The sequence below is a fragment of the Ornithorhynchus anatinus genome, chromosome 2, assembly GCF_004115215.2.
Source record: "Ornithorhynchus anatinus isolate Pmale09 chromosome 2, mOrnAna1.pri.v4, whole genome shotgun sequence".
NCBI classification, from domain to species: Eukaryota; Metazoa; Chordata; class Mammalia; order Monotremata; family Ornithorhynchidae; genus Ornithorhynchus; species Ornithorhynchus anatinus.
The window spans coordinates 132,811,427-132,823,533 of NC_041729.1; the positions used below are offsets into that span (position 1 = coordinate 132,811,427).

Consider the following 12,107-nt stretch of genomic DNA (forward strand, 5'->3'; position numbering starts at 1 on the left):
TCTCACTAGTGCTTGACGTTGTAGCTTTCAGTTGATCCTTAGTAATGGGCTTGCAGATCTTTAATATTTCCCTATTAATCACGTTTTATTTATTTGTTTAGTCACATTGTTTCCCCCCTAGACTGTAAGCTCACTGTGGGCAGAGAATATGTCTGTTAATTGCTGTATTGTGCTCTCCCAAGCACTTAGTACAGTGCTGTGCAGACAGTAAGCACTCAGGAAATATGATTGAATGAATAAATTTTGTCCTTTTTGTTTTACCAGTTCCTTAAACAACTTGGTTTATATCCAAACTGGCAGTTTGTGGATGTGTATGGAATGGATCCAGAGCTCCTGAGCATGGTGCCAAGACCTGTCTGTGCAGTCTTACTTCTCTTCCCGATTACAGAAAAGGTAAGTGTTTACTTCAGTTCCAAGTTGGGGTTAAATCATTTGATTAATTAGGTCTATTTATTGAACACTTACTGTGTGTAGAGCACTGTACTAAACTCTTGGGAGAGTACATTATAAGAGAGTTGGTAGACACGTTCCCTGCCCATAATGTGCTTACCAGTCTAGAAGGGTGACAGACATTAATATAAAGAAATATGTAAGTGCTATGGGGCTGAGAGAGTAGAAAATCCAAGTGCCAGGGTGACACAAAAGGGAGTGGAAGAAGAGGAAATGAGGGCTTAGTCGGGGAAGGCTTCTTGGAGGAGATGTGCTTTTTTAATAAGGCTTTGAAGGTGGAGAGAGTGATCTTTTGTCAGAATGAAATAAAAACTATTCTTCATAGGGAAATAAAAAATAAACTCGTCTTAGAAATAGTATCTACTTTTCAGCCGTAAATAATTAATGGTATTGGTATGGCAGGATTTGTGTGCAGCTGGCTTAATTTTTTTTTAAGGAGAGCATATCAGGCACTGTAAAGTTTCTTAAATTTCTGGGACTCTCTCCATGTGAAAATTGAAATAATACTGACCTCAAGTGGAGGAATGAGGTGAGAAATAACTACTTATTACAAAGTGAGCACTTTTAAAATCACTGTATGCAATGAATTAGAAATAAATATCTCCATGTAATATGGCAATATTAGGATATGAGGAAATTTACCAGTGAATTTCAAGGAAAAATTTCCCTGTAATTACTTATTACAAAGTGAGTACTTTTAAAATCATTATATGCAATGGATTAGAAATAAATGTCTCCAGGTAATATGACAATATTAGAATGGGGAAATTTACAAATGAATTTCAAAGAAAAATTTCTCTGTCAAAAAAAAAGACAAGCTGCATTGTTCTGAAACCTTGAGCTTCAGGTATAAACCTTTCATGGCTTGAAGTCTCCAAATTTAAATTCAGCTGTTCTTAAATAGATTGTGTCTGATTGGGAGGTGGAAATAGCTTATGCTTAAGTGGCTAATGAAGTCTAAATCTTGTTAGGTTCCATTCTCCCCTTCTAGAACGAGAAGAGTATAGACTGAGGATATCCTGCCTTGCAGCAATATTTTATTTGGATAGATGACACACCTTTTTTCTCATGAAATCATTCAATTAGTATTGAATGTACTTCTGAAGAGGACAGCATGGTCTAATGGAAAGACTAAGGGCCTGGGACTAAGAGGATCTGGGATCTAATACTCGCTCTGCCACTTATCTGCTGGGTGACCTTGGTCATGTCACTCAACTTCTCTATGCCTCAGTTTCTCTATCTGTAAAATGGAGATGCAATACCTAGTCATCTTCCTAATTGTATTGTGAGCCCCATGAGGGATAGGGACTGTGTCCAACTTGATTATTTTTTTATCTACCCCCACAACCAGCACTTAGTACAGTAGTTGGCACATAGTAAGTGGTTAACGAGTACCATGATCATTATTATTAGGAGGTGCAGATATGTTCCCTGGAAAGGAACATGGTTCTGCTATCTTCCCTCCTTGAGTCAAGGCAGGCTTGACCAGGGGAACAGCCCTGAGCTCTAGAACCATCTTGAGGAATCGATGATTAGTATTTATTGAGCAGCTACAGTGGGCAGAGTACTATGCTATCTTTTGGGAGAGTACACTAGAGTTAAGAAGATACGATCCCTACCTGCAAGGGGCTTACAGTCTAGCAAGGGAGACACAAGCAAAATAATTTCCAGATAAAGAGCAAGGGAAAAAGGATATGTGAATGAGCAAGTGCTTAAAAATAATAGTGGTATTTGTTAAGCACTTATGCACGAGACACTGTACTAAGCACTGTGCTAAGTGCTTAAAAAGAGGATGTGAATTGATGTGTTCAGAAATGCTGTGCTGACACTCTAAGTGTATACCTGCAGATGTGCAAAAGTACTGACCTGGGAGAAGAGAATTTCATCAAGGTGGGCCTGCTGGAGGAGGAAGTGGGAATTCCGATGGATTGATTGATTTTGAAGATAGGAAGAACCACGGTCTGGTGGATTTGAAGGAGGAAGAAGTTCAAGGCAAGAGGCAGGGTGAGAGCAAGGGGGAGGTAGCTAGAGAGGCCAGATGGAAGCACAGTGAGAAGAGTGGCTGGAGTGGAATAAAACATTCAAAGAGGTTGTGTTAGGAGAAGAGAGAGACCAGGTGAGAGGGAGAGAGCTGATGCGTGCCTTCGGGCCTGTGGTCAGTGGATTATATTATAATAATGGTATTTGTTAAGTACTTACTATGTGTCAAGCACTGTTCTAAGCGCTAGGGTAGATACAAGCTAAGCAAGTCGAACACAGTCCCTGTCCCACATGGGGCTCACAGTCTCAATCCCCATTTTACAAATGAGTTAACTGAGTAACTTGCCCAAGGTCACACTGCAGACTAGTGGAAGAAGTAGGATTAGAACCCAGGTCCTTCTGACTCCCAGACCCCGCGGTCTATCTACTAGGCAATGCTGCTTCCTGTTTTCCTGGATGTAGAGAGGGATGGGTAACCACCGAAGGTTTTGGAGGAGTGGGGTGAAATCAGCCCGATACTTGCCCATTCCCCTATTTCTGAGATAAGCAGCAGCTTCCCCAAAACGGGAATCCACATACCCTTGAGATGATCTCCCTCAGCTAGGAGTGCCACCCCTCCCTGCCGGGCCCAGAGCTAAAATATTTGAGACAAATGGAAAGACTTTTTTTTTCCACAGTAGATGAGTACCTAGCATTAATAACCACAAGAAATTGTGTAGATCAAAAAATATGAATAGGTTCCAAAACGATTTGACTCTATTTTGAGATGATAGACCTTTAATAGGTTATTGAGGAAAAAGCTAGGTATGTTAGAAGGTGTATATGTATCAGCCCATCAGTCAGTCATATTTATTAAGCCCCGAACTATGTGCGGAGCACTGTATTAAGAGCTTGGGAGAATTCAGTTAAACAGAGTTGATAGATAAATTCCCTGCCTACAAGGAGCTTACAGTCTAGAAGAGTTGAAGGAGTTGAGTTTGCTCATTGGAGAGGGAGGAGTGAAGGGGGTGGATGTATGCATCAAGAGAGGGGAGGTTGGAGCCTGATGACCAGGGATAAAAATATGATACATCCTTATATATATATATATGTATGTATGTGTGCATGTATATGTATATATGTATTTATGTGTATGTATGTATATATATTTATAGCCACATATTGTGTGGTTAAAAGTCATCTATGTACCTGTTGATGTGGTGTTTGGGGAATTTAAAGAAGAAATATATATATAAGCAACAGTTCTTGTCTTGGAGGAGTTTGCAGTCACACACTTGCTCTAAATATCCTTTATTGCTTCTGTCAGAGACAGAACACGGTTCTGGATAGAGTGGTGTAATCCAGTATGACATTTCTTTTTTTCTTCTATCGATCAACCAATTGACAGTATTTATAATCATAAATATATGATTAATGTATAATGTGCAGAGCACTATAATAAGCGCTTGAGAGAGTACAGTCCAACAAAGTTAGCGTCACGTTCCCTGCCCACAATGAGCTCTAGAAGGACAGAGACATTAATATAAATAAATCATTAGTAATATATGATTTAAAGTTATGTTTGTGAGTGCCCCAGGATTGAGGGTGGGATGAATAGCAAATGCCCAAATGTAAAAGATCCAAGTGCATCCTTGCAAAAGTCATCATGAGGATATTGTAAAAACATGAGAGAAAGGAAAAAGATGGAAAGGGCAGGCTAAGCGGAGGAGGGAAAGGTGCTGAAGTAGTGGATGAATAGGAGTGATAAGATGGCATTTGGATTTAGGAAGCTTGTAGAGGGTTACAGATGAGAGATGGAATATGTTTCATTATCTAAAATAGCAATCTCAAACTCCCTTTCTAATAGAGTGAGATCTGCCAGAAATTAAACAAAATTAAACGAAAATGCTGGTTGCAAGAGAAAATTGCCTAAGGACATTGAGAAACTGACACCTGTCTTTGTGGGCTCCCCTGAATTCTCAATATTTATTTTCTGCCTTGGTAACTGGCCCCCACACATGCACACAAACACACTTTTGGTGCTGTGAAATGCCCTCTTGGATGAGGTATGCACCTAGTGAAAGCCCATGAGTAGCATAATATGATGAGAATATTTATGAGACTGTTGAGAAATACAAATCAAAATAGCTAATTGCCCATCACAAAGGAGCACTGGAACTAAACTAAACTGGAACGTTTTTTGTAAGTTCCTCTAGAGAGGCACCATGGCCTAGTGAGTAGAGCACGGACCAGCGTTACAGAAGGAGCTGGATTCTAATACCTGCTTTGCCATGTATATTCTGGGTGACCTTGGGTAACTCACTTCACTTCTTTGGCCCTCAGTTACCTCATCTGTTAAATGGGGACTAAGACTGTGAGCCCCATTTGAGATGTGGACTATGTCCAACCCGATTAGCTTGTATCTATCTCAGCGCTTAGTACAGTGCTTGGAACATAGTAGGTGCATAAGATACCATTAACAACAACAGCAATGTGACTGTCACCAGTTCAGTTCTGAAGTGACCCAGTGGTAAAAATAAGTTTTAAGGTACGATTTCCAGTAAAGACTGATCCTGTGAGCATTTGCTCAAATTATTTCCAGGAGCACATAACCATGAATAAATCAAGAACTTTAATAGAAGAGGAGCCAGCTGCAACTATCTTCATTGTTCTGAGAATAAAGTGAAAACAGCTAAATCATAATTTGTTTTTCACTAGTGCTTAGTATGGCCTAATGAGAAGCAGCATGGCCTAGTGAATAGAGCAAGGGCCTGGGAGTAGGATCTGGGTTCTAACCCCAGTTCCTCCATTTGATGCTGTGTGAACCTGGGCAAGTCATTTAACTTCTCTGTGCCTCAGTTACCTCATCTGTAAAATAGGGATTAAGACTATGAGCCCTATGTGAGATGGACTGTGTCCAACTCAGTTGCCTTGTATCTATCCTAGTGGTTAGTACAGTGCTTAACAAATACCACGATTATTATTATTATTAGTGAACCATGTCAACTGATCAGAAGTATCTATTGAGTACCGTCTGTGAGCTGATCACTCTACAGGGAAGCAGCATGTAGTAGAGAAGCAGTGTAGCTTAGTAGAAAGAGCACGGGCTTGGGAGTCAGAGGACGTAGGTTCTAATGCCGACTCCGCCACTTGTCAGCTGTGTGGCTTTGGTCAAGACACTTAACTTCTCTGTGCCTCAGTTACTTCATCTGTAAAATGGGGATTAAGACTGTGAGCCCTATGTGGGACAGGGACTGTGTCTAACCTGATCTCCTTGTATCTACCTAGCGCTTAGTACAATGTGTGATGCATAGGAAGCACCTAACAGATACAACAATCATTATCATTCCCCCTGGCTTGGTGCATCTGAAGCATGCTGGGGTCGGGGACTATTGGTGGCAAGGGAGAAGGTGATGAATATCACAGTGCTTTTCTCTGCAGGGATGAATGCTTTTAATTCAGATTCACACATGTCTTTTTCCCAGGTACACTCATTTATCTTATAACATGTGGGGTTGTGTTTTGGGCAAACCCCACATTATGGAAAACTAGAATTATGTTACAGTACTCCCAGTGTCTGTCACCACACGCAAGTTCATTAACATTGAGGTGTTCTCAAAATAGGCTCACGTTGTCAAAAAGACTTTTCCCAACAGGATTAAAATGTGCTTTACAGCAGTGGTGAGTAAATGTAAATATTGGCATCTTCTCGAATTTAATATAAATACTAGAAATATAATCTAGAGAAATGGTCAGTCAAACTGTTGTTTTATAAACTGCCTAGTTTTGTATCAAGTATTAAGCATAAGAATTAAAATCCTTAGTAAATATATTTTATTTTAAGTATATTTCACAATATGTGGGATGTTAACTTAAATTTCGTTTTTCTTTCTCTTAAATAGTATGAAGTGTTCAGAACAGAAGAGGAGGAGAAAATAAAATCTAAAGGACAGGATGTTACATCATCGGTATATTTTATGAAGCAAACCATCAGTAATGCCTGTGGAACAATTGGGCTAATTCATGCAATTGCTAATAATAGAGACAAAATGAACTTTGGTAAATAGTTTTTTTCATTTCTGATATTTTTGCTCTGTGTATTTACTGCTTGTTTTGGAGGGTAGGTGGTGCTCTAATGATTCTCATTTTTTTCCTGTGGTAATTAGCAAATACTTTTTTTGGAGGTGGATTTTTTTCGCCTTTAGTTTTTTTACGGTGAGTTAGTTATACTATTAAGCACTTACTTTGTGCTAAAAACTTTCTTAAGCACTGGGGTAGGTACAAACATTCCAGATCAATTACTATCCCTATTGCACACAGGGCTGACCATTTAGGTGGCTTATACAGAAAAAATAATAAGGAAAAGTCAAACATAGGTGTGCTTTCATGTTCTTCAGATATTTTAAACAGAAAAAAACTTAAAAGAATGAATTTACTCATTCTGAGTCAAATCATTATCCTGAGATTCTGTTTGATTTTCTCCCATGTGTTACTTTCCCTGAGCAAGTCTAACTCTTGTACTTTTTATTGTTCTGAACCTTTTATAAAAGAAAAGTATAATGACCCTCTAGACTGTAAGTTGTGGGTAGGGAACTTGTCTTCTAACTTGGTTGTATTGGAGTAGTGGATATAGCACAGGCCTGGGAGTCAGAAGGTCATGGGTTCTAATCCTGACTCCGCCTCTTGTCTGCTGTGTGTCCTTGGGCAAAACACTTCATTTCTCTCTGCCTCTATTACCTCATCAGTAAGCTGGGGATTGAAATTGTGAGCCCCACGTGGGAAAGGGACTGTTTCCAACCCAATTTTGCTTGTATCTACTCCAGTGCTTAGTATAGTACCTGGCACATAGTAAGCACGTAACAACTACCATAATTATTATTATTATTGTACTCTCCCAAGTACTCAGTCCAGTTCTCGGCAGACAGTAAGCGCTATAAAACCATTGATGATGATGATTATACTATCAATAAACCAGTGGTCACACTAAGTTATTGGATGTTATGGATGACATCAGTCTTATTTAGTGAGTGCTTACTGTGTACAGAGCACTATGCTATGCACTTGGGAGAGAACAATTCAACAGAGTTGGTAGGCACATTCCCTGCCCACAATGAACTTATAATCTAGCGGGTAGATAGACATTAATATAAATAAATTACAGATATGTACATAAGTTTAGTGGGACTGAGGGAGAGTTGAATAAAGGGTGCAAATCCAAGTACAGAGGGAACCCAGAAGGCAGTGAAAGAAGAGAAAATGAGGGCCTGGTCAGGGAAGAGACGTGTCTTCAATAAGGCTTTAAAGGGGGGGAGAGTGATTGTCTGTCTGATATGAGGAAGGAGGGTGTTCCAGGCCAGAGTCAGGACCTGGGTGAGAGATCAGTGGTAAGATAGTTGAGATCTAGATAGAATGAGTGGGTTGTCAGTAGAAGAATGGAATGTGCAGGCTGGGTTGCAGTAGGAAATCAGGGAGGTGAGATAAGAGGTGGCCAAGTGATTGAGTGCTTTAAAGCAAATAGCAAGGAGTTTCTGTTTGATGCAGAGGTGGATGGGCAACCATTGGAGGTTCTTGAGAAGAGGGGAAACATGGACTGAACTTTTATGTAGAGAAGACAGGAGGCAGAGAGGTCAGTAAGGAGACTGATGCAGTAATCAAGGTGGGTTAGTATAGAGGCTTGGCTTAACATGGTAGCCGTTTAGATGGAGAGGAAAGGGCAGATTTTAGGGATCTTGGGAAAGTCGAACCAACAGGATTTGGTGACATTGAACATGTGCGTCAAATGAGAGCAATGAGTCGGGGATAAGGCCAAGGTTATGGGCTTGTGAGACAGAGAGGTTGGTGGTGCTGTTTGCAATGACAGGAAAATCAGGGGCAGGACAGGGTTTGGGTGGGAAGATGAGGAGTTCTGGTTTGGGCATATTAAGCTTGAAGTGTCTGTGGGACATCCAGAATGAATGGTCCTGAAGACAAGAGGGAATAGGCTGCAGAGGAGAGAATTCAGGGCTGGAGATGTAAATTTGAGAATCATCTGTATTCACATGATAGATGAAGCCATTGGAGTGAATGTGTTCTCCAAGGGAGGGGACGTAAATGCAGAATTGAAGTGTGGGGAACCCAGAATTGAGCCTTGAGGAACTCCCATAGTGAGGAGGTGGGAAGCAGAGGAGGATTCTGCAAAGCAGACTGAGAATGAGCAGCCAGAGAGAGATGAGAGGGGAACCATGAAAGGACAGTATCAGTGAAACCAAGTTTGGGTAATGTTTCCAAGATAGGGGGTGGTTAACAGTGTCAAAAGCAGCTTAGAGGTCGAGGAGGATTAAGATGGAGCAGAGACCATTTGATTTGGCAAGAAGGAGATCACTGGAGACCTTTGAGCTGGTAGTTTCTATGGAGTGAAGGGAACGGAAGTCAAAATGGAGGAGTCAAAAAGCGATTTGGAGGAGAGGAACTGGAGACAGCAGATGTAGATAACTCTCTCTAGGAGTTTGGTTGCAAATAAAGAATTTTCTGGATCCATCACTTGCCTGCTGTGTGACCTTGGTTATGTCATTTAACTTTCTTTGTGACTCAGTTCCCCATCTGTAAAATGGGGATTAAATACATGTTTGCCCTCCCCCTTGATTCTGAGCTTCATGTGGAATATGGACTGTGTCTGATCTCTGATCGTATCATATTTAGCCCAGCAACTTCGTAGAGTGCTTGGAACATAGTAAGCACTGAACAAATAACACAATCTTTATTCTGCTCTCCCAAACGTTTAATATAGTACTCTGCACACAGTAAGCCTTTTTTATGGTATATATTAAGTGCTTACTATTTTTCAAGTACTGTTCCAAGTGCTGGGGTAGATACAAATTAATAGGCCACCTAAGGCTCACGGTCTAAGTAAGAGGGAGATCAGGTATCAAATCCTTATTTTACAGATGAAGAAAGGGGCACAGAGAAGTTAAGTGACTTGCTCAAGGTCACACAACAGCCAAATGGCAGTGTCAGAATTAAAACCCAGGTCCTCTGACTCCCAGGCCTGGGTTCTTTCCACTAGGCCGTTTAACCTCTTAGTAAGCGCTCCATAAATACCATTGATTGATTATTATTATTATGTATAATTTCATTTTGCAAAAAAATTTCACGTATATATTTTTACCTTAATTTACCCAAAATGTTTTTCAAAACTTTTAAAAAGTCCTAATGCTTTATGTCTTTGGAATTGTATTTGCTTTCTTAAAATGACTCAAGATTTTGAAAAATTTTCATTGTCATCTTCAATTTTTTTTAGAATCTGACTCAACCCTGAAAAAATTCTTGGAGGAATCTATATCTATGAGTCCCGAAGAAAGAGCCAAATACCTAGAAAAATATGAAGTCAGTACCTTTTCTTTCTCTCTGTCTCTGTCTCTGTCTCTCTCCCCCTTCCCTCCCCCTCTCTCACCCCCATTTCCTTCTCCTTCACAAAAAAAACATGTGAGCAGATTTGGTATTCCAGGAGGATCATATATAAAGTTCATATATATGGAATTGAGGACTATCTGTTTGTTGATTAGCAGTACTCTCCCAACCACTTAGTACAGTGCTCTGCACATAGTAAGCCCTCAGTAAATACCATTGATTGAGAATAATCTTGATGACCTTCATGAAAACTATGATTTTATTCTAATAAGTAGCCATTCTTGCCACAACACAGAAGTTGCGTTCTTTAAAATCGTTATGCTCTCCAAGGATATTGTAGAAGTAATATCAATATTTCTAAAGTGTCTTCTACACTTAAAGAAGTGAACTACGCACTGGGAAAAAATATCAATTAGAGAATTAGGCATGGTTTCCCAATTTGAGAAAAAGGTGAGGAGAGAGGACTGGTGACAGATACATAAGGAAGACTAAAGCAGTAAAAATACAAAAACAGCCTGAAACAAGAACAATGATGTAAAAAGAGCAGTCGGGCCCAGTGGCTGTGAGAATAGAGTTTCAGGCACCTTGCAGGTCAGAGTCCAACAGTCAGAATAGTCACAGCTGCAGCCACAGTGAAAGCCTTTCCCATTGTTCTTGAAGTTGAGAAGGCCGCTCACCGGTGCTATTTCTGTCTCTACCATGGTGAAGCAGAGCTGGGGATGATGAGAAGTCCTGGCGGGGAGGCGGCCGGAAAGGGACATTGTGTTGGCATCATGTTGGCAACATAAAGAGTTAGAGGGGGAACACTTGGAAACAATCGAAACACTATCTGATTTCTGACAAACGCTCCCTGTTGGGTTTGATCCAACCAGAGATTTTCAAACTTTTAAACTGAATGGCTTATCGCTTCAGGCATTCACCACACCCTCCCCAAATGCACACCTGACAGCACTCTTATTCGCTGACAAGGACGGAACTATACTCCAGACACATCCCCATCCCATGCAGAAAATGGGAAAGCCTTTCATTTTAGCTACTGCCCTGGAATTTCTAATATTGGAATGATTCATGTGGCAGCATAAGCACTATTTGTAATGTTTTTTTAGAAACCTAATAGGGACTTGATTTCCTTCTGTGGGGTGGGGTAGGGATTAATCTCTACTTAATTTTCCTCACACAGAGTCTCTCCGGCTTCTTTGCATGCTGACATATCTATGATTATATGAAAATCATACTTTAAATATGTGCTGTGTGACCTTGGGCAAGTTACTTAACTTCTCTGTGCCTCAGTTTCCTCATCTGTAAAAATGGGGATTAAGACTGTGAGTCCCTTTTGGAACTGGGACTGTGTTCATCTACCCCAGCACTTAAAACAGTGCTTGGCACATAGTAAGTGCTTAAGAAATGCAGTGACTAGTATTATGATGCAACTCTTATGAAGTAGATACAGTACAGTCAACTAGTCAATCAGTGGTACTTACTGAGTATTTTCCATGTGCAGAACACTTATACTAAGCACTTGGGAGAGAGTTCAATACAACAGCGTTGGAAAACACATTCCCTGCCCACCATGAGTTTACAGTCTGGAGGGGGACAGGCATTAATATAAATGGATAATTTAAGAAGACTAAACTATTAAATCAGACTTAAGAAAAAATGTATTTCTTTAGTTGCTCACCTCCAGGGAGAGTAGCCCTCCTCCTTTAGTTCTTGGAAAACTCTCCTCTTCCCCTTCTGTCACAATCCCTACCTCTCATTTTTGCATTTCCCCTGTACCTAAAAGCAGTGAGGCAGTGTGGCCTAGTAATAATAATGTTGATATTTGTTAAGCGCTTACTATGTGCAGAGCACTGTTCTAAGCGCTGGGATAGATACAGGGTAATCAAGTTGTCCCACATGAGGCTCACAGTCTTAATCCTCATTTTACAGATGAGGTAACTGAGGCACAGAGAAGTTAAGTGACTTGCCCACAGTCACACAGCTGACAAGTGGCAGAGCGGGGATTTGAACCCATGACCGCTGACTCCTAAATCCGTGCTGTTTCCACTGAGCAAGGGCAAGGGCCTGGGAGTTAGTGGACTTGAGTTCTAATCCTCATTCCACCACTTGTTGGGTGTGTGATCTTGGGCAAGTCACAACAATAATAATAATAATAATAATGTTGGTATTTGTTAAGCACTTACTATGTGCAGAGCACTGTTCTAAGTGCTGGGGGAGATCCAGGGTCATCAGATTGTCCCACGTGGGGCTCACAGTCTCCATCCCCATTTTACAGATGAGGTAACTGAGGCACAGAGAAGTGAAGTGACTTG

The 12,107-nt window shown here is 40.6% G+C and overlaps 1 protein-coding gene across 4 annotated transcripts in view; it reads left to right on the forward strand.

Moving 5' to 3' along the window:
• Positions 1-12,107, forward strand: part of UCHL3 (ubiquitin C-terminal hydrolase L3) — a 99,999-nt gene that overhangs the window by 44,271 nt on the left and 43,621 nt on the right. For all 4 annotated transcript variants that reach the window (XM_029082606.1, XM_029082623.2, XM_029082621.2 and 1 more), the window contains 3 exons: positions 265-393; positions 6,312-6,468; positions 9,686-9,771. In XM_029082606.1, the coding sequence (XP_028938439.1) occupies positions 265-393; positions 6,312-6,468; positions 9,686-9,771 (372 nt within the window). The remainder of the gene's footprint in view (positions 1-264; positions 394-6,311; positions 6,469-9,685; positions 9,772-12,107) is intronic.